The sequence below is a fragment of the Genypterus blacodes genome, unplaced genomic scaffold (assembly GCF_046128005.1).
Source record: "Genypterus blacodes isolate CSIRO-AG114 ecotype Tasmania unplaced genomic scaffold, CSIRO-AGI_Gbla_v1 ptg000209l_1, whole genome shotgun sequence".
NCBI lineage: Eukaryota > Metazoa > Chordata > Actinopteri > Ophidiiformes > Ophidiidae > Genypterus > Genypterus blacodes.
In genome coordinates, this window is record NW_027467008.1 from 580,001 (window position 1) to 600,988 (window position 20,988).

General features: G+C 49.2%; 3 protein-coding genes across 4 annotated transcripts; 2 read left to right on the plus strand and 1 right to left on the minus strand.

Annotated features, from left to right (window-relative positions):
- The first annotated feature begins 4,665 nt into the window (after positions 1 to 4,665).
- Positions 4,666 to 7,811, plus strand: noxo1b (NADPH oxidase organizer 1b). 2 transcript variants are annotated; one of them, XR_012965450.1, is made up of 9 exons: positions 4,666 to 4,822; positions 4,941 to 5,021; positions 5,112 to 5,184; positions 5,279 to 5,462; positions 5,563 to 5,774; positions 5,887 to 6,006; positions 6,110 to 6,227; positions 6,601 to 7,347; positions 7,381 to 7,811. XR_012965450.1 is itself a non-coding variant. In XM_076169629.1 (8 exons), exons 1-8 carry the CDS (start codon positions 4,748 to 4,750, stop codon positions 7,268 to 7,270), a joined length of 1,533 nt encoding a protein of 510 aa, XP_076025744.1. In that variant the 5' UTR covers positions 4,666 to 4,747; the 3' UTR covers positions 7,271 to 7,811. The 2 variants fall into 2 exon arrangements, 1 of the variants encoding a protein (XP_076025744.1); XM_076169629.1 differs by having other exon boundaries at positions 6,601 to 7,811.
- Positions 7,812 to 10,392: 2,581 nt separating this feature from the next.
- tex2l (testis expressed 2, like) lies at positions 10,393 to 16,545 on the minus strand. Its single transcript, XM_076169713.1, has 11 exons — positions 14,918 to 16,545; positions 14,217 to 14,417; positions 13,807 to 14,134; positions 13,057 to 13,283; positions 12,777 to 12,941; positions 12,598 to 12,697; positions 12,123 to 12,255; positions 11,596 to 11,736; positions 11,281 to 11,490; positions 10,970 to 11,090; positions 10,393 to 10,823 (listed from the first exon to the last, which is right to left on the minus strand). Exons 1-11 carry the CDS (start codon positions 16,253 to 16,255, stop codon positions 10,647 to 10,649), a joined length of 3,141 nt encoding a protein of 1,046 aa, XP_076025828.1. The 5' UTR covers positions 16,256 to 16,545; the 3' UTR covers positions 10,393 to 10,646.
- Positions 16,546 to 19,416: 2,871 nt separating this feature from the next.
- On the plus strand, positions 19,417 to 20,507 carry neurl2 (neuralized E3 ubiquitin protein ligase 2). The gene is made up of 2 exons (XM_076169708.1): positions 19,417 to 20,197; positions 20,326 to 20,507. The coding sequence occupies exons 1-2, from the start codon at positions 19,417 to 19,419 to the stop codon at positions 20,439 to 20,441; spliced, it is 897 nt and encodes a 298-aa protein (XP_076025823.1). The 3' UTR covers positions 20,442 to 20,507.
- The last annotated feature ends 481 nt before the right edge of the window (positions 20,508 to 20,988 follow it).

The window sequence follows — 20,988 nt, forward strand, 5'->3', positions numbered from 1 at the left end:
ACGTCACAAAGATGCAAAAGGCGGGATGCTGCTCTATGTGTCATGGATCAGGGCGAGGCTGCCTTTTGTTCAGTGTGTTAGTGGGGGAATGTGAAGAGGCTGCGGCAGCAACACTCCCCTGTGATGAAGTCACGGCGGCTGTGATGGCGGTAAGTGTGGATGTGATGAAATGAGCACCTGTGTGCAGCAGAGCACGTACACACAGCCTGGGGGCGGGGCCAGCAGAGCAGATCTGGACATAAAAGTGCAAAAAGAGGTCTGTTCAATGATCCTCTGTGATATGTTTGTAATATGAAGGTTCATGGCATGAGGCTCAGTGTGCACGGGGGGGCTACGGTGCAAATAGATCACACAATCATTAAAAACTATTTCATAAATCCTGACGTGTTGTTTTGATCTTCATTGGTCTTGTAAAATTTCCCACAAAGGTTAAAAACAGAAGCAGCAGTTGAGTTTCTCAGCGAACACGTTTAGGTTAGTGATCAGTCAGACCAAGTGGTGTAACTCTGGACTTCACTTCACACAAAAGACGGAGAAGAAATAAGTACTGCAACGTAAACTTCAGCCAGAGGAGTGAGTCACGGGAAAAACACACATGTTTGCGTGCATGTGTGTGTGTGTGTGTTTGTGGCATCTGCAGGACCAAACACACTTCTGTTTAATGCAACATACTGTAGGTGAATACCTTTTTCCAGATAGAGGTTATTGACACTGGGCTTGATGGCTGCAGGTTTTTACCCTGTTGGAGAAATGATGATGCAAACCTTTGTTTGCCTTCAGACCCACAGATCGATTTCAGTATTGATATGTTTGAGGAAGGGGCCCCATGTGCCCAGGGCCCCAAATCACTCAGGTCCACCCCTGACAGAATCTGTTGTGTCTGCAGAAAGGAAGAAACATAAACTAAATGTTAATAACCCTGATAAGGCACGTTAACACGAGGAGCTTCCTGTTCTGATGAGGCCACGCCCTCCATCTGCTATACAACCAGCAATATACCGTAATCAGAAAAAGACACACTCAAAACGATCCCTCCTTTATGTCGTTGCACATGACTCAGATTTCTTCTATTTCAATCAAACCAATCACAATCATCAAGAGAGTTTTTTAATCTCTATGTTGGAGTCCACGTGTTTGTGCACAATGGATCAGCCGCTGCTTTCCCAGCAGCTCTCTAAAGAATTATAGGCAAGGCCACTATTTGCTTCCTTCTGTGTTCTTGATAGCAGCTGTGTAGACACTTCTGAGAAGCTGCACCCCCTCACGCCTGGACTCCACCTTGGCTGGGCCTGTGGCGGCTCATGGACCCCATCCACTTTCATTCTCACTCCACTTCTCCCAATACATCAACAACATGTCACAAAGGAATCTGAAGATTCGTTTCCTGAACAAGATTTATATTCATTTTCAGTCCGCGTAGGTTTCAGGATTAATCATAACGGAAGAATTCACACACAGGAGCTACTGTGGCAGAGAGAGAGAGAGAGAGAGAGAGAGAGAGAGAGAGAGAGAGAGAGAGAGAGAGAGAGAGAATGAGAGAGAGAGAGAGAATGAGAGAGAGAGAGAGAATGAGAGAGAGAGGGAAAGCCTGATGACTATAATCTTAAATATGCTTTATATTTTTCCCTGCAAAACTAATAAAAACATAAACTAATAAAAAGACAAATGTTTGTGAGCGATGATGTCATGACATCAGAGTGTTTCCTGGTGGCTGCAGGATCATAAATATCTCCATACTGTCTAATATCAGGAGAAGTGTCTGATGTTTTAGAGGAAGTGATAAAATGTTAAATTGTCACGTCTGCAATCACTTTGGGGTTTTTCTGCTTCGTGGTGACTTATGCATGGACACACACTCATTAAACAAATACAAAGCAAACACACACGCACAGGCACACAGTGGTGAGCAGGTTATGATTTACAGACACAGCCCCCCCCCATGAGGCGCCACCATCAGGCTCAACAAGAGAAGGACGCCAGTGAAAGGTCCTGACCCCGTCTCATGGCCGTGCTATCGCTGTGACTTCTTCAGCGAGTAGAAGGACTTTAAAAACCTCATTAAAACGTATCAAACCTCTTTAAAACCTCTCCTTTAATATTCAGTTGGATCATATAAAGCCGTGCTCTGCTGGAGGAGAATGCTGGAGCTCTGAGCCGTGCACCTGGACCAGCGCACTGGCATCTGAACAAAGGGACGACTGTGGGGAGGAAAATGAGGGAAAACCCGAGTGTCAATCTGTATTTATCATTACGATTTCAGACGTGTTCACATTCCTCCAGAGACGGACTCACGTGTACCCAGCAGGAGGGCGGGGTGGGCGGGGGTGACGGGTCAGAGACTCCTGATCAAAACAAATGAAATCATAGTGTTAATATAAGCGGGAGATGGTTTCTCTGTATCCTTTAGTATAATGCATCATGCTATCATGACCTTTACATGTATGTGTAGCAGGAAAGCATGCAGGTAGCGTGTAGGTGTGTGGTGTGTGTGATATGTTCCATGATGCTCACCTATTGTTCATTGTTGCCAAAGTAATGCTAATTTAGCTTTGATTGATCGTTTCTGTGCCAGATTTGAGTGGGAGGGGCTTGTTCTCCTTCTCTGAACACAATGGATGAATCAGTTCCTTGTATTTGGAAGAGATGTTGTTTCAGTGACACAACATGTCATAAAGCCTTCTTTCTGATGAAGGTGCAGCAAGTTCATGTGTCTTGTACTATAACACACTTTTACTGTACAAATATGTGAACTCAAAATGACAAGAATGCAAGAATCTCATCATTAGGTGGAAAGGTCACACAGGTCACAGAGGTCAGAAGTCACACAGGTCACTCAGGCCACAGAGGTCACACAGTGAGGCCGCGTGGCTGAGGTCATGGATGCAGGGAGAGCACACACACACACTCACATATCTGAATGGAATTCACATTGAAACAGTGGATGACATCATCAATATGATCCATCTGTGTGATTGCTTCTGGCTGCCACATCAGATTGACAGTCAGGCCTTTTTAAAGCCAAGTTCAGTTTTGTCAGTGATGCTTTGTAGGTGAAGATAACAAACCTGCTGACCCCTGACCCCTGTGTTTGAGTACATGCGCCACAGGTGAGAGGTTTATCAGGTCAAACAAGAGTCTCAGCTCTCTCTCTCTCACGCAGACGTTTCACAATAATGGAGTTGCAGCCCCAGGTGGCAGGGATTCCAGAGTCAACACCGCTAAGCGACCGCCGGAATGCACCTCAGGCTTCCAATACATTAATAAATCCATAGGTGCATGTAGGGTGCCTAAGGGAACGAATATATATGTGTGTGTGCGTGTGTGTGTTTGTGTGTGTGTTGCGTCTGCGTGTCGCCCTCTAGCCTGCCTGAGCCTGAAGGAGAAGACGGTGCAGGAGGACACACGTGAGCTTTACACTGAGGTGTTGACATCCTCTCAAGGCGTAGGGCAGAGCTGGACAGTCCTGACCTTTTATTCCACCATATCCACAATGTGTGTGTGTGTATGTGTGTGTGCGTGTGTGTTTCTCTGTGTGTATGTGTGATAAAATCCTGGCAGGCCTTCAGACGACGGCTCCACCACACCAGCATCCTTCTACAAAGAGTTTGTGGGATAATCCTCCTCTGACTCTTGCCCTCTTGTGACCCTCACTTTGAAGAAACACCTGCTCCCCCCCGAACACACACACACACTCGTGCCCATGCCTGACCTGTTTGGTCAAAACACAGAGAGAGAGAGAGAGAGAGAGAGAGCGAGAGAGAGAGAGAGAGAGAGAGAGTGAGAGAGACAGAGACAGAGAGAGAGAGAGAGAGAGAGAGAGATCCCTGATAAGGAATATTGCTGCTAGATGACACACACACACACACACACACACACACACACACACACACACACACACACACACACACACACACACACACACGCATATAAAGTCACGTGCAGCAGAAGTCTCATTAGGATTGTTAGGATGAGTGAGATTCCAGTAAGTGATTGAGGAAGACAGACCATTTCGTCCAGGAACCTAAGAACAACAAAGAGCCAAGGACCAAACCACCCTGTAACACTTGCCACATTCCTGGAGTCTCTGATAATTTATAGAGCTATAAAACTTATTATTAGGGTGTTAGATTACACCACAGGTAAGCAACATAACAACAGTAGATCAGCGAATCCAGCTTCATACTTCTGAATGTCTTTGACGTCAAACTCCTCCAGATATCTGTTGCTCATCTCACAGCTGCGTCTTTGTCTCTTCACACAAACTCTAGTAGCAGTTCTTCTTCTCACAGCTAATAAAGTGTAGATTCAAGCTCAGGACTCACAGTCTCACAGCCTTCACTGAACAAAGAAACTGGGCTTTGTGTCAAATAATGATACTGAAATAATGAACCACTGATTTATGTCTCTATGTAGTTTTTTGCAAACTGTAAAAATTCAGATTCTATAGAAAAAAATCACGCACGCACACACACACACACACCCTCAAAGGGAAGAGCAATAGGGAAGAAAAAATAATGTGTTCTGGTAAGTCCTGAGGCAGCGCACATGTTGGGATGTTTGCATCTCGGCTCTCCCCGCCCTCTCAGGTGTACTGACTCCGCCCCCTCCAGGCTGGCTGCATATATAATGTGCTCAGCCTCTGACCAGGCAGAGCTACTGAAGCAGAGCTGCTGAGGAGAGAGAGAGAGAGAGAGAGAGAGAGAGAGAGAGAGAAACTGAGCAGCTGAGACACATACCGAGACGAAAAATGGCTGCTGATCAACGCTGCGTTATCACCACCCGCATCATCGGAGCCCTGCACAGGGACTCACCCAAACTCAAGGTGACCTATGACCTGAAGAGAGAGAGAGAGAGAGAGAGAGAGAGAGAGAGAGAGAGAGAGAGAGAGAGAGAGAGAGAGATCTGTGTCACTCATGCTTGTTCTCTTTGCGTCCCCACAGGTCTTCATGGTCTCTGTTTCCTGGTCTGATGGCAGTGAGGTCATGGTCTACAGGTCCTTCCAGGAGTTTAAGAAATTCCATGTAAGTAAAAAAATTCCCGCTGGAGAAAAGGGTTCACACTGTTGCCTGAGTCTTGACCTTGATAATAAATGGAGGATCTCTCACCAACAGAGACAGCTGAAGAAGAGATTCCCTCAGCTCAACCGGTTCAAGAAGAACAACAGGGTGATCCCAAAATTCAAGGGTGAGTCAATCTGTAATGTTTCCTCCATTTGTGAGAGTTAACATAGTTAGAGGAGCAGGATCTCACTGGTGTGCCGTCTCTCTCCTGTGTGCAGGGAAGGCCAGGAGGAACAGTCTGCCGCAGAAAGGCTCCAGCCGAGCTCTCCTCAGGATGAGGTTCCTGGAGAGCTACTGCTTCAAGCTGCTGCAGTGTGAGGTCACCGTGACCCAGAGCACAGAGGTCACACAGTTCTTCATGCCCAAGGACCAGGACCTGCAGCCCGACTTCACCAAGAACACGTAGGTCACCTGCAAATGTCACCTTTCAGGAAGCAACCCCTGCTTTTAACCCCTCGACGCCCCTCTGACAATCTTCCTCTGTATCTTTCCTCTGGCGTAGCGTCATGATCATGTTGTCGGACGACCTGCCTGAAGGCTCAAGCGGAGGAGGAGGAGCGGTCGAAGCCCTGCAGCACGGCGGCAACGTCACACACCCGTTTATCACGCAGACTTATCGCTGTGTTGCCGCTCACGAGACCAAGGACACCAAGAACCGCCCCTTTAAAGCCGCTGTGGACGAGAAGGTGGACGTCCTCATCAAAGACCCTGCAGGTTTGTAAAGAGGAAATCTGTGAAGCTCATTTTCAGTTTTGTGAGATGATGTGAAGCTTTAAAAACTCCAATTCCTCCCGCACTAAAACATTTCTTATCATTGTGTCTTCAGGTTGGTGGCTTGTAGAGAACGAGGAGAAACGCCTGGCTTGGTTTCCTGCTCCGTTCCTGGAGCCGTGTGATGAAGAGGACGATGATGAACTGATGCCCATGAGTGCACTTCAGCATGGAGGTATGAGACCATTTGACATCTGGAAATACAATAGATTTGCACAGATCCGCTGCTCTGTCCTGCAGTGATGACATCGTTGTTCATTGTTCTGTGTGACCTTCAGGTGCCCTCTACTGCGCTGTGAGGAGCTACAGCACCAACAGGCACGACGAGCTGCCGGTGACCATCGGCTCTGTGGTGGAGGTGCTGAGGAAGTCTGACGACGGCTGGTGGCTCACCAGGTAACAGAGCGTCCCTGACTGAACACAGAAACACACTCAGCCTCAGCCTCAGCCTCAGCCTTAGCCTCAGCCTCAGCCTCAGCCTCAGCCTCAGCCTCAGCCTCAGCCTCAGCCTCAGACTCAGACTCAGACTCGGTTTATTAACTGCTGCATTAAAGCACAATAAAGTTATATGATGATTGTACCTTGTGTGTAAAAGAGAGTCGTAAAACCATGACTGCTAAGTAAATGGACTGAACTTAAGGTGGTAATAAAGGATCTGATAAAGGAAGTCATATGATGCAGATGAGGTGAAGCAGATCAGAAACATTTGATAGAAGCTACAAAACTGTTTTGCAGGTTTATTGATCTTCTCTTTGACTCTTTCCTCCAGGTTCAATGGTAAGGCAGGTTATGTGCCCTCCATGTACCTGCAGCCCTACAACAACCCCCGTGCAGGCCTGTTCAGCCTGCAGCAGAAGCTGCACGGCTCCAACCTCAACCTGGCAACCCAAAGGGACCCTCGGGTGTCTACTGCTCACCGAGCCAGCATCAGCGAAGGAACACTTCAGCCCAGGGTCCAGTTCAACCCATCCCAGCGTCTCCACAAGGCCCGATCCCTGGACGTGCTCACAGAGACCTGGATCCAGGCCGCTCCGCACGGCGAGGAGGAGGACGCCGCCATCCAAGAAAACAACACACGCAAGATGAGCACCTTCTCCACCTTGTCCAACTTCTCCACCTTCTCCTCAAGCAGCGAGGACGAGGAGCTCCAGAGCCCGCCGGGCCTCCAGGGCCAGCCGGGCCTCCAGAGCCAGCCGGGCCTCCCCGCCGCCTCCACCCAACCTGGCAACCCCGACAGAAGACCCAGCTCCAGCGCCAGCTCAGGTAGTTCTGGCTCTGTGGAGTCCGGAGGCAGCGGGTCTACCTTGTCTGCCCCCAAGGTGCCACCCAGACCCAAGGAGAATGAGATCCTGGCCCGCTGCACCACCATGACCCGCAAGGCTGCGCTGGCCAAGAAGGGCCGGCTTCAGCTTCGGCCCGAAGCCCAACACAGCCGCTAGAGCAGAAACAGCATCAGATCCTGTATGAGTTCATGTTTCGCTGAGCCTTTAACCTCTTGTTGTATTTGTATGTTCGTGTCTCTAAAGACTCTAAACTTCACGTGTGAAAGATGATGAATGTCATATATTTAACCTTAAATTAATAAGATAAAAAGATATTTAACCTTAAATAAGGAGGCTGTAGCTTCAATGAAGCGTTGGAAGAAGATTGAATAGAAACTGTATGTGAACTTTATCACAATGTAGAACAATCATTTTATTTGAGTTTCATAGCCACTTAGCTCCAAGAAGTTAAATATGATCAGATCAATATGAAAGTGAAATGTAGAATCAGATTCCTTTACTGTGAATCAATTCTACTATTATCCACACATCTGTTCTTTGCTTTTGACTTCTACTTGTTTTAATTTGCCAGTTTTTGTGTAAATAAGTGTTCATCTGTAGACTTCACTCTGCTGTTAACTCTCTGTTATCCTGTGTGTATCATGATTGTCTTTAGTTCCACTTGTTGTTGTTTATGAATGACCTGCACTCAAATAAACCAAAGAAAAGTAGAAAATGCTTCTGCTGCATCATTTCCAGTGTGAATCAGGTGGAATCTTTAGATCTGAGCAGCATGGAAGGGGAGGCAGTGGCTCAGTGGGTAGAGCTTCCGCTTGGGAACCGGAGGGTCGCAGGTTTGAGCCCCTGCCGAGGTGCCCCTGAGCAAGGCACCAAACCCTCAATTGCTCCCCCCTCTGCGAAGGGTGGTAATGTAATGTAAGTCGCTTTGGATAATAGCGTCTGCCAAAATGATCGTAATGTAATGTAATGTAATGTAATGGAAGCCTGGAAGTAGAGACAGAGCAGGAGATCAGAGCAGGAGATCAGAGCAGGAGATCAGAGCAGCAGATCAGAGCAGGAGAGCATGACGGGTGTGGCGTCTGCAGATAAACACACACTAACACACTCCTGTCATGCGTGTGGAGCAGCTCTGTGGCACGTTCCCACTGACGTGAGAGATTAAATGAGTCTGATACGTCTCATGTTGGTCCCTGCCTGCTGAATTCCTGCTCAGGGTCAAAGGTCAGAGCCTTGTCTGACTCTGTCTCATTTATCATGAGCACAGACACAAAACTCACACTAATGAGCCCACAAGTCACACACAGAGTGAACATCAAGTCAAGGTGACAGAGAAAGAGAACAAACAGAATAGATGCCAGGAGTTCTCTGGAGGCTCATATCAGCAGAAGCTTCTCTGCCTGTAAGTCTCCAGCATCTTTACATTGGAACCTTAAACGTCTCTGCTTATCTGCAAAAGCAAGAAACACAAGAAAAAATTCTTGCAGAATAACAATTCTTGTTAAACAGCACACCCACCTCACCGCAGGCAATGTTTGCTCAGTAAAACACAACCGGCAGCATTTACAGATGCATTTCATCATGTTTTAACTCCAGGCGGGACACACACACACACACACACACACACACACACACACACCCGCAGAGAGGAGAGATTTATGACATTTACAGGCAAAGACAAGGAAACCTGGCCTGATCTAGACAATGAGTTGATTGTCTCATTTGTCCTCTGGGAGGCTTATTGGCAACGTTTTCACTCAAAGCACAATGGCGCATCAGAAGGCTTTGTGTGTGTGTGTACGTGTGTATGTGTGTGGGCGTGGTTGTGTTTGATTGTTACAGTTGCAGCTACTGTGCCAGGAATTGCCAGCACAATGCCAAATCACTGCTGACGTAAATTGTCCTCACACCTGAACACACCTGAACACAAAGCTATGAATGAGAAGACGGGCCAGAGATGGAGGACAGAATGAGGGAATGTTGTGTTCAGGGGCCCTCGAGGGACGTTTACATAGAGAAAGTCTTGTTTGCATCTCAACCCAGATCAATACGAATCTAATTCATCTCTCTGTGTGTAAAAACATATTCCCCATTTCTCACGCCTGTCTGATTGAATCAGTCTGTATGTTGACACACAGGTTAACCATTTCCCTGTTGATAGAGAGATGATTTCCTTGGAAATAAACAAAGAAGTACTTCCTTTAGATAAGAAGGCGTGTCAGGCAGCATCTTCTCCTCTGTAACTGCGGGATTACCAGCATTCGTCTGCATGACGTCAAACAGCAGCATTCCACTGGAGCGTCTTAAACAATCTTCATTATGTTGTGAATGGCTGCTGCGACGCCACATACTATCCTACATTCTTAGTCTTGATTTCATGTTATGACAGGGCAGGTTTGTTCTTTAACAATGACTGCTATTAACACACAAACAATAAGTGCCACGCCTCAACACCACACTTTACAACCTTCTGCTGGGAAAAGCACAAGAGCAAGAAGCAGAGTTTGGCAGCAGATCAGAGCTGGATTATATTTACATACTGACTCAATCCTCACACGTCACTCACAGCTTTTGCACCTTAAAGCTGTACTTTCCTCACAGCTGTCACAATAGTGAGCAGAGGTAGACCCGTCAGCTCTGGAGGCTTCAGTTGCTCTGTTCAATCTCGGAATTGAGGCCTCATATTTACACCTGTGTCTCTTTAAAGTATAAGATTCTGTTTGTTCCTCCTTCTGTGTGTATTCGCATCGATCTTGCCGTGTGTGTGGCTCTTTGTGACAGCAGGTGTGTGATGAAGTTGAGGAAATCTTGCGGGTGATTGGTGAGGAGGGATTTGCTGCCCTCTAGTGCTCACCTTGTAAATTACACCACAATATTTTGCTTCTTTCATTTAAAGTCACTGTGTTTACAATCTGAGCAGCAGAACAATTTCGTTCAACCAGCGAACACATTTACACACGCACACAAGTCCTCTCTCTCACCACACACACACACACTCCCACACAGTATCACACTCTTCCCTGTGTGAAGTCATTTTTATCCATAACAAAGTGTTAAATGTATTTTCCTAGGTGATATAAATAAATATTCTGTGGTTTTCTTCCTTTTTCTTGTCACATTTCCCTCTCGTCATCTTGTTTCTCAGGATGGAACACATGAATCATCTGAACTCTGCGTCTCTTTAAATGTCATGCCAGCAGGGGGCGCTGTCTCCCGACGCTTTAATGGTTTATCAGGTGAATGATCGTCACGGCAACAGCCCGAGTGTTCTTTTATCTTTTATTTACTAATGTACAACATGTTCAACATATTCAAAGTGACGTTGGCAGTAAACAATCAAAGCAGCATATCAATAATCTCACATGGATCATTCACATGTAAACAGCGGCGCTTTAAGTTCATACAGTGCACACAAACATCTACAGCGCTGAACGTACGACCTTTGACCTTTGGCTCAGACGTGAATACAAACATTACAAATCAGAGGCCTGTAGAAAAATATCTGTCTGTCTCTCTCTTGTCTCTCTCTCATGTATCAAACAGACGAGTCAGACTCAGAGAGCTCAGGTTGGATCCTCTCGATGGACTCGGAGGAGGAGTTTTGGGAATGTTGACACTGTGAGTCCAGACGCTGGGAGGCTCCGGACCCGTCCGTCCCAGCATGCATCAGGGGTATGTGGATGTCGTCCATGTTTGGCAGCACAAAGACTTTCTGGAGACGAGAAGACAGAGAGTTTTTGTGTCGCATCCCCACATTACACTGTATTCTAACTGCTGCACAGTGGGACGCGGGTGCCATGGCAACCAATGTGGTCGAAGGATGAAAGGAAAGAAAACACGGCGGCGTTGGGTTTTAACCTGAAACTCATCCTGCAGCTTCTTCTCAATCCACTCGGTCACGTGGCAGAAGGTCACCTCCCTCTCACCCAGCTTGGGCCGAACACGCAGGTCCAGTTTAGGAGGAACGCAGAAGCTGTACCTGCACACACACACACACACACACACACACACACACACACACACACACACACACACACACACAAAACAACACAAAGGTTTAAATGGTTGAAAGACGACGTTTTAAGTGTGAGAATGCAAAGAACGATCAAAGCCCTGATCTGTCCAAGCTGCTGATGTCATGACAAACATTCCCTTCCTTTGGATCGTACCATATCCTGTCCGTGGGGGGCGGTGGGACATTGACCACCAGCGGCCCTGACAGCTCCTTGACCTCCACAGTGAGCAGCAGGGGCGTGTTGGACATCTCCTCAAACTTCTTCTTGATGAACTCTGTCTCCGTCGCCCTCTGGAAGTATTTGGATTTGGCGATTTTATCCACAAATCGCAAAATCTTCTTCCCGGTCCTTCCACTTCCTGTCCTGTACAGGAAAAGAGAGGGAGCGATGCGGTGAGACGGACGGAACAGGAACTGATTCATATGTTCTACAGCATTTGTACTGGTGAATGTAGATTTTATAATTCACCCCTCAGGTGCGGGTGCAGATCCCTTCTCCCCCCCTGTCGCCCCCTGAGGCTCAGAGGGGAGGAGCTCTTCCTCCTCGGACGACCCGGCGCTGGACGACTCCTCATCGCTGTCGGCCAACACGCTGAGGACGGGCCTGCAGCTGGGACGGACACACAAGCCGGGGACAGATACGTGACCAGACAGGCGTGAGGAACAGGAACACTTAGATAGATGCAGCGAGAGTTTCAGCTCTGAATCTCTGGAGACGCATGATGAGGCTTCAGTCCCCATTTTTTGTGTCACAAGATGATTTATGCAGCGTTTACGAGGCGTTTCTACCCTTCAGAGGAATCAAATGTGGAACAAATACTAAACTGAACACCTACTGCTACTTCATGGCCTCATTCACAAATCCCTACAGGACAGAAAAAGGTTTGCAGGGTCTCTATCCTTCTGTTATTGTAAGGTATACAAGGTATAAAGTGTGAATATGGGCTGGGACGTGTGTGTGTGTGTGTACATGTGTATCTATCGTGTGTCACTAACCAGGGGCTGCCTGTGTCAGTCACACTGTCAGCGTCCTGTCCGGCCTCTTTGCCCAGTTTAGACAGGTTAAATTTAGTCTGCAGGGTCATCTGGAGGGCGCCGGTGTAGACCAGCTGCAGCTCCACCCACAGGCCTGCAGGGGGCAGCAGAGGGAGGAAGACAGCAAAACAAAGGTGGGAGATGTGGAGTTCAGATGAGGCGCTCTCTCATCAGGGAGAATAAAAGAAGCAATGGCAAATTATTAAAACACACACACACACGCACACACACACACACACACACACATGCAAACACACACGCACACACACACATGGTCAATATGTTTAGGATCTCTGTGAGATTACAGCAAGATAACATGGTCTGATCTGATGCTCCTCTGTAATCACACCAGCAGCAGGTCACCGTGCTCAGTCTGACCTCTGTGTGTGTGTGTGTGTGTGTGTGTGTGTGTGTGTACGTCGCTGCCTGTACTCGCCTCTGTGGTTGACCTGAGGCCTGGAGGCAGCAGTGATCTGTGGCATGCAGGATCCCATGTCCAGCTCAGTCACCGTCAGCTCGTTCATGAAGTAAGGCAGCTGTGGAAGTCACACGTCACCACGTCACTTTAACCCTTTACGTGCCTTATATTGTCACCATGAAGTGAACTGCACTCACTCTGATTTTGCTCAGCTTCTTCTGGACTTTGCGTGAAACCACGTCGGCCCAGTGCTTCTCCCCCAGGAAGTCCCAGAAGACTCGGCCGATCAGAGCGTTGGCCCAGGCCACCTGGCTCCTCCCAGAATCCTCTCTGACTTCACAGGTACACTGAGTCAGGGCTGACTAAGGACAGGGACAGTTAGAGCCGCGTGAAACTGCAGAATCGAGACAATTCCTGGCTAAAAATAGAGGAAAGCTCCAGAACGCTGTCAGGGCTTCACAGGTGTGGGCGACTCACGCTGGCTCTGGCGGTGGGACTGTCTGTGCCGGCGGCTCCGGGGCTGCTGAGGGGGCTCGGCTCCTCGGCGGCCAGCAGGTGAGCCATGTAGCCGGGGTAATCCAGCAGCGTGCAGGCGGAGCTCTGGCTGTCAGGCTGCGGCGGCGTGCAGGCGGCCTCTTCCTCGCTGCTCCCCACTCTGCTGGGTGGGACGTTGACTGAGGTGCCGACACTCTGAGCCGGATCACCTGCGAGGAGAAACGGGCGACATCTTCACCTGGTTGACTGAACTATTCTCCCTCTCCTCCTGCAGATATGCTGACTCAGCATCCCAGGAGGCAAACACAGATGCAGTGTTGGAGGTTCAGGCAGAAACAAACACAGACACAGAGCCTCATCTGTGCCGGCTCCATTTCTGTGAAACTCATTAAAGATTTGTACTAAAATCAATAAAACAAGAAATCATTCAAACAGAAAGAAAACTCATCAAGCACAACTTGGAGCAATAGGAAGTGAAAGTGAGAAAGCAAAGCACGAGCAGCAATCAGAGGAGGAATCTGGTTTCTCCCCTAAAGGTGAGGTCACTTCCTGCTGCTGAATGTATTTCCTGACGTCTACGCACTCAAATGTTGTTTGTGTCTGAACTCTGCTGCTGCCTTTTTGCCCTTTTGCCCTGGAATTCAAAGTATGTGAGCGTATATAATCCATAATCCACACAAACATAGCATTTGTGTGTTTGCCTGATCTTCTCTGTCACTAATGCATTATTACCCCACGCTGACACACATCTGCCGTGTGTGTGTGTGTCGTCCCTCTCCACGGTCACGGACGCAAACAGGAAATGACGAAACCACTCCTCCTTCTCTCTTCCTGTGCGGCCGAAGAGGTAAAGCGCGGCGGGAGGATCCTGGATGCGTCTGGAGGAAGTCTGCGTTGGACTTGTTGTTGCTTGTTCCCCTCCGGCCTCGTCTGCTTGATCCCAGTCGGTCAGAGGAGCAGACGGCGGGGCTTCGCCTCCTCCAACATCCAGCTGGATGCAGATGGGATACTTTGGGTTCCAGGCCCTCTTACAAGCCAACAGGGAGGGCAAGAGGAAAACCTGATGAATGAACCAAGACGAAGATGAAGAACCTATGAGCACACACAAGCAGCTGTTCTGATCTGTAGACTAGACATCTTACTTTGCTCTTCATGAGTTGGAAGCAGCGCGTCTTGATGAAGTCGTGCTCAGGGAGTCTCTGGTCAAACGCGGCCCTGCGGCTGATGTTGGTGCGTGGGGAGTCCAGGCGCAGACAGGAACCTTCCAAGGTGGCGAACACAGAGTGAGTCAGAGCCGGGTGGAAGGTTTCTGGGTCGTACTCCTGGATCTCATTCATCCAACCCTGAAACAGAGTTCACCCAAACTGTTTACACTCTGGTATCTAAGCATCCAGACTAAAACCAAACTGCTAATTATCAAGGAATGAAGTCAACATTGTGACACAGATCCCATCATCCCCCCGGCAACCCCCCCCCCGCCAGTCTCCAGGTGGAGACCTATCACAGCTTCCTCCTGCTTGTATCTCCTGGGCTAATTGCATCCGGAGCTCACACTGTCTTTGGGGGGGAGGAGGAGTAATTACATTTCTGACATTTCCCTCTTTCATTATTGACAACTTTTAATTGCGTTCTTGGCGGTTGGTGTAGTTGCAGAAGCTCAGCAGAGGTGCTAAACGCCTCTCAGCACCTCCGTGGAAAACTAATTACAGGAGCTCTGGTTACTGTACATGGAGTAGCTTCGGGGTACTTTGTACATGTATGTTCATATTCATCAGAAGAAGGCACAACAACAGCAATAACAATCAAAACAACAAGGTGACACATGAACATCTCATCCATTTACCTTGAGGACTTCAGGCTCAGCGCTGACGGCACCATCGGCCCATATCTGCTCTCCCAGCAGGCTCAGCGGGGGTCTGCATGCAGGATCTGAGCCCCGACGCGTGGAGGAACCCAGTCTGATGAGCAACAGGCCCAGAAAGAACCCCAGCGCCAAACCCAGAGCCAAGCCGGAGGCGTACGGGCCCAGAGGGAGAGTGAGGTAACCGTAGGACAACACGGCCACGCAGAATAAGCTCCAGTGTGGCAGAGGAGGAGGAAGAGGAAGAGGAGAGGGGGAAACCAAGAGTGCTGCAGGGTCTTCAGCCCCAGCAGGGGGTCTCTGGATCTCAGCGGCTGATACTTGCACCGTATCACCGTCAGCACAGAGGTCCAGGTCCTGGTCTCTGTGCTGTTTGTCCTGATGGACGGGGCAGAAGCTCCGAGGGCGTCTGACACTGGGATAGTCAAACACAGGCAGAACATCAGCGTCTGGTCTCTGGGACTCTGAGTTGGTTGCCGTGTCTGCGCTGCCTTCTCGCCCTAAGCTCTTGGCACTCTGGGTGCTGGCCTGCTGGGTCAGCTGGCTCTTGCTCTGGTGTTTGGGGCTTCCTACACTCTCCTCTCTCATGATCTTGCTGAACATGTTGCTCAAAGGCTCCTGCATGGCCTCGGAGAACTTCCTCTTGGTGTCCTCCAGCTCCATTTTGAAGAAGCCCCCTTTCACGGCTTCTCCACAAGGGGAGAGCGAGCTGGGGGAGGGGGGCGCGGTGCGGGAGTCCCCGTTGCTGCGGGTTCTGGGTTGCGTCAGCTGCTTCCACAGGTGGAGATTGAGGCGCGAGTCGGATTTGGACTGCGACACCTCGGGCTCTGAGCGGCAGAGCTCTGTGGAGATGGACTTCACCAGGCTGAGGAGGGGCTTTGGCCTCAGGGTGGAGCCTTCCTTCAGCTCCAGCTCGGTGGACAGAGACTTGACCAGACTGGACAGAGGTCGCTGGGTTTGTGAGGGGGAGCCTGGGGACAGGAAGCTGGTGCCCGTGGTGGAGCAGGTCCCCAGAGAACCTGGAGATGATGGGGACAGAGGGACGTGGAAGCCAGCCTGGTCCTGGGTGGAGAGCTCCCTCTCCTTGGAGAGAGAGATGGAGGGATAGTCCTCATCCTGCTCCAGGGAGAAGATGAGCTCGCCATCATCCAGGCTGTTCCATTCCCCCTCTGTCCCTGTCAGCTGGATCACAATGCCCCGAGGGAGATGTCTCTTGGTCCCATGGGAGGGGGCAGAGGAGAGCTCGGGAGGTCTGCTCCCTCCTCCTCCTCCTGCTGTGTCCTCGCTTCCTCTCTCCTCCTGATTTCCTCTCTCGGCCATTTCTGGACTTTACATTGTTGGGCTCAGGCACTTAGGAGTCGCTGAAAGAGAAGAACACGGTCAGCTGCACGACAGAGCCTGGAGCCACAGAGGAGTCAGGGAGCCACAGAGGAGTCAGGGAGCCACAGAGGAGTCAGGGAGCCACAGAGGAGTCAGGGAGTCTCAATCTTCTCCCTCATTTACAGCAAATCCTTCTGCCAAAGCGGCCTGGTGGCACGTTAACGTGTGAATGTGGCGTCTCTGCATGGAGGAGGCTGGAGCGCTGCCATGGAAGCTTCTCTCCCCGAGCTGTTGCTCCACATACTGAGAGCTGCTGAGGTTACACAAATAGACCAGGTAGTGTTTTCCTCGCCAAATTTTGCACAAACCAGGGCAACGGTGAGGCTTTGGTGAAACGGAGATCATGCAAATCATGTGAAGGCGTGCACACACTCACACACACACATGCTTTGGCCCCAGATTCCCAGTGGGAACTTTTTCCAAGTTGGAGGACGGATCATTACGTGTGTGTGTTTGCTCTTTACGTGAATGAAACCTCACATTTATGTAACTGTGCTCCACAGCAGCAGCTGGTGGATTCTGACTAATCTGCTGTCACCCAAAATGGACGAAGGGGAGATGAAACTCACACACACACACACACACACACACACACACACACACACACACAGAGGCAGGGTACACTGGACTCCCCACATCATCTTTCACACTCACTTGTGTATCTAAAGCCGTTATGACGCCTTTGATTTGTCCCATAAAAACTCTCTAATCCCACATAAATGTGTGTTTGTGTTTGTTTTTGGTTTTGCAGAGTGTTCTGGAGTTGAATGAGTTAAATTTTAATGTGTTTATATGTGTTTATCAGTGATGTCGTGGCTGATGGGTCAGAGCTGTAAGGCTGCGTGTGAAAACTGTCATCATGTGAAGACTCAAGCACGACACACAGCTGCTCTCACACATCTGTAGCTGTGTGTGTGTGTGTGTGTGGCCTTGTTTGTGTGTTTGTGTGCCACCGTCTGACACACTAACAATCTCAGATTAACATCAGTGCCGCGTTATGCTGTGAAATCTGACAAATCAGCAGCAGGATTATGAGCTGAAGGGAGCGTCTCTGACCGGACCCATCGCCACGGAGACCAGAGCTGAGTGTAGATACCAAGCACACCTTTCTGAGCTTGGTTCTCTGTTTAAACCTCCTTTCCCGCCTCACACATCTGAATATCACTACTTCAAGTACAAACTAAGACATAACCACACAAAGCCTTCATATTTACATCAGGAAGGTTTGAGACGCCACAGAAATGCAGAGGAGTTCTTACCTTGAAAAGCAAAGATGAGGAAGGAAAAATGAGCGTAAAACTGCTGCTCCCTCCTCTTTCTCTCTCTCTCTCTCTCTCTCTCCCCCTCCTCTCTCTCTCTCCCTCTCTCCCTCTCTCGTTCTCTCTCTCTCTCCATCTGCGAGCCTAAGAGCGGTGGCGCGAGGAGCATCTCCAACCTTCCACCCCACCCTCTCTTTCTCTCTCTCTCCCTCCCTCCCCCCCTCTCTCTCCAAACACACACACACACGCACACACGCACACACACACACACACACACACACACACACACACACACACACTCCTCCCTTAACCAACTGGCCGTATCCAGATGTGTCATGTGCTGCTGTGAACCTCAGATCACCAAACTGATTATGAAAAAAAAAACCCATGGCAGCGCTGCATGATAATCCAGATTAAAGAGAGCTGCAGCCCCAACACACACACATACACACACACGTGCACACACACACGCACTCACACACGCACACACACACGCAGGATGGAGATAGAGCTGAAGTTGATCCTGCTGGTTAGTCTCTAGTCTTCTGAGCATTAACACATCAAACTCACCTCACACTTTACCTTTCTTATGACAGAGTGACTCCGACCAATCACAGAGGGCTGAACGCTCTCAAAGGAGGGGGGGAGTGTCTCCTTCTCTCCTTCCCTGCCTCCTCTCCCCTCCCTCCATCTTGGCCTACATAAAACACCCAGCAGCCCTGGATGTGACAATAAGAGGAGCCCCCCCCCCCCTCCCATCCCTCCTCCAGGGCCTGCAGGATGCCATCCAGAACACACTGACTGACTGACTGACTGACTGTTTGATCCCTGAGTACTCAAACTTCCACTTTCTTTCCAGTCGACCTGACGGTGGCGCTGTAACAACTCCTTTGTTCCACTTCCTTTAAATGAACGTCTTAACGTTAGCGTCTTAGCGTCTTAGCGTCTTAGCGTCTTAACTTCTCACTCTTCTTCTAACAGATTTATAAAGTATTTCAGCACTTTCCTCTCTGTTATCATAATGAATCTCTACAGACTTTGTTTCAATCGCTGATTTGCATAAGAGCAGAAATTAGACAGCTTGTTCTATAATTAGACTTCAGACTGGCTGCTGTGGAACATCTGGCAGCTGAATCAGGAGAAGAACGCAGCTCTTCCTCTTCCTCAACACGGGAGAATCTAATTAAATGAGCTCTGGAGCTTTATTTTTCTCATTATCTCCACCTCTCTCGCTCCTGTGTGTGTGTGTGTGTGTGTGTGTGTTTGTGTGTGCTCCATTATGTTTGAAATGTAAGATGTAGTGTGTAAAATGTGGTATTTTATCAGTATTGAGGAAAATAAATACTGGAGTCAATTTGTGTCATATTAAAAACTAACTTAGAGTCCAATCACAAATCAAGACGTTTAGATTGATACATATACTTTATTGATCCCATCTCTCTCTCTCTCTCGCTCCCTTCGCTCACCCTCACCCTCTCCCTCTGACCCCCCCCCCCCCACACACACACACAGACATATCTTAGCCACCTGTTGACATATGCAGCTGTTCAAAAATAGCCCCAGCCAGCAGCTCTGCAGAGTGACGAGCAGATAGAGCAGCTCTCTCTCTCTCTCTCTCTCTCTCTCTCTCTCTCTCCCTCTCTCTCCCTCTCTCTCTCTTGTTGTCTGCACGGCCACGTGTTGTAAACCATTTGAGGGGAAACACTAAAGCTCCAGTAAGTTTGTCTTTGTCTGTCATCACTATCTTAACTTTCTGACTGAGGCTCACTCTGACTTGCTTGTTGTTTCTCTCCCCCGCCCGCCCCTGATTGGCTCTTTGAACCGGCTGACCCGTAACCAGACATGGAGCCCTTTTCTGACCAATTTACGGAATTCCACCCGATCCACGGCACCAACGTCAGACTGGACCACTCGGGAACACAAGCCACGCGTGTGGAGAGCTTTGCCAACGGAGTGTGTTTCAGCAAACACCCTCTGAAACCCGGGGAGATTTTTCTGATAGAGATCCAGGACAAGGAGCTGGGCTGGTGTGGCCACCTACGGGTCGGCCTGACAGCCCGGGACCCCAGGGCCCTGGAGGCGGTGCCTGAATACTCCATACCGGACCTGACAGATCTGGGTGACAGCTGGGTCTTTGCCATTACTCGCAACCATAATAAGGTCATAGAGGAACTGAACGCCGGGGGTGAGGGCCAACAGGAGGGCCCGGCCGGGGGTCAGAGGCTCGGGCGTGGGGAAGAGGAGGACGGAGCCAGAGGGCAGGGAGACGCTGGAGGAGGCGGAAACTCAAAGCCAAAGACTTTCTTCACGGACACACACCTGTACATTGAGAAGGTTCGGATCCCCAGAGACAAGCTGGTGGGCCGGAGTCGGCCTGGACGCTTCAGCCACATTCTGGACGACCTGTATAAGACCAACGCCCTGCCTCCCACTGCCAGACGCAGCCGGATAGGCGTGCTGTTTGTGCCTAGAGGACAGGGCCTGGGGGACATGCACATTGTGGTGAACGGGGAGGACATGGGAGCTTCAGCCAGGGGGATCCCCACCCTCCAGCCGCTCTACGCTGTGGTGGACGTCTTTGCTGCCACTAAGTGTGTCCAGATCGTCCAGGTGGAGTATGGATGTGAGTCTCTGAGTGTCTCTGCAACTCTGATATGAATGTCTCCTGGTTACTGTGTTTGTCTCTTTGCCAGTCTGTGGTCTCACCCGTTGTCCCCCTCTCTCCTCCTCCTCCTCCTCCTCCTCCTCCAGTCTCCTCCTTGCAGACGTTATGTAGGAAGATCATTCAGAAGCACATCGTCCACAGGATGGCCATCGACTGGCTGGAGCTGCCAGAGGCACTGAAGCACTACTGCAAGTATGAGTGATGGCACTACCTGAAATGGACAGAACTCTCGTCTCAGAACTCTTCCTCATCTTCCTCATATCTTCTTACAAAGGTTCATTTTCTTTACTATAGAACTCAGTGTTTCCCTTTATTTGTCTAATACATTTCCAGGTGCTTGACTATTTAACTAACTGACTAACTCACTAACAGCTGAGGATGAAGCTGATGTGATTTGTATTATATGACACTGGAGATCTTCATCGTCATCACATGTGCGTCTGTGTGTTTCTGCATCTCCTGTTTCCTCCCCAATATAAATTTGGAAGAACTGCAGTACTCCGAGTTCTCACTTCTCAGCAGTTATATTGATACAAAACATTTAGCCTCTATAATCAGTGAAATACATTCCCCTCTTCTTCTTCTTCTTCATCTTCCTCTTCCTCTTCCTGTCATATGATGAATACAAATACAATAAAACACATCTGGTGAATCTGTGGCAGCCAGCACCAACATCAACACCGTCACATGTCAGAGTGATCAGACTTATCAGGTTAGTGAAAGAATAAATACATCATCAAATAGAAATG

Coding starts and splice junctions, on each gene's coding strand:
- tex2l (XM_076169713.1), bottom strand. CDS start 16,255: ATGGCCGAGAGAGGAAATCAGGAGGAGAGAGGAAGCGAGGACACAGCA. Junction 12,942..13,056: donor GTCCCACCGCCAGAGCCAGC/GTGAGTCGCCCA, acceptor CCCTGTCCTTAG/TCAGCCCTGACTCAGTGTAC. Junction 11,091..11,280: donor CCCCCCACGGACAGGATATG/GTACGATCCAAA, acceptor GTGTGTGTGCAG/GTACAGCTTCTGCGTTCCTC.
- noxo1b (XM_076169629.1), top strand. CDS start 4,748: ATGGCTGCTGATCAACGCTGCGTTATCACCACCCGCATCATCGGAGCC. Junction 5,463..5,562: donor CCCGACTTCACCAAGAACAC/GTAGGTCACCTG, acceptor CCTCTGGCGTAG/CGTCATGATCATGTTGTCGG. Junction 6,007..6,109: donor GAGTGCACTTCAGCATGGAG/GTATGAGACCAT, acceptor TGTGACCTTCAG/GTGCCCTCTACTGCGCTGTG.
- neurl2 (XM_076169708.1), top strand. CDS start 19,417: ATGGAGCCCTTTTCTGACCAATTTACGGAATTCCACCCGATCCACGGC. Junction 20,198..20,325: donor CGTCCAGGTGGAGTATGGAT/GTGAGTCTCTGA, acceptor CTCCTCCTCCAG/TCTCCTCCTTGCAGACGTTA.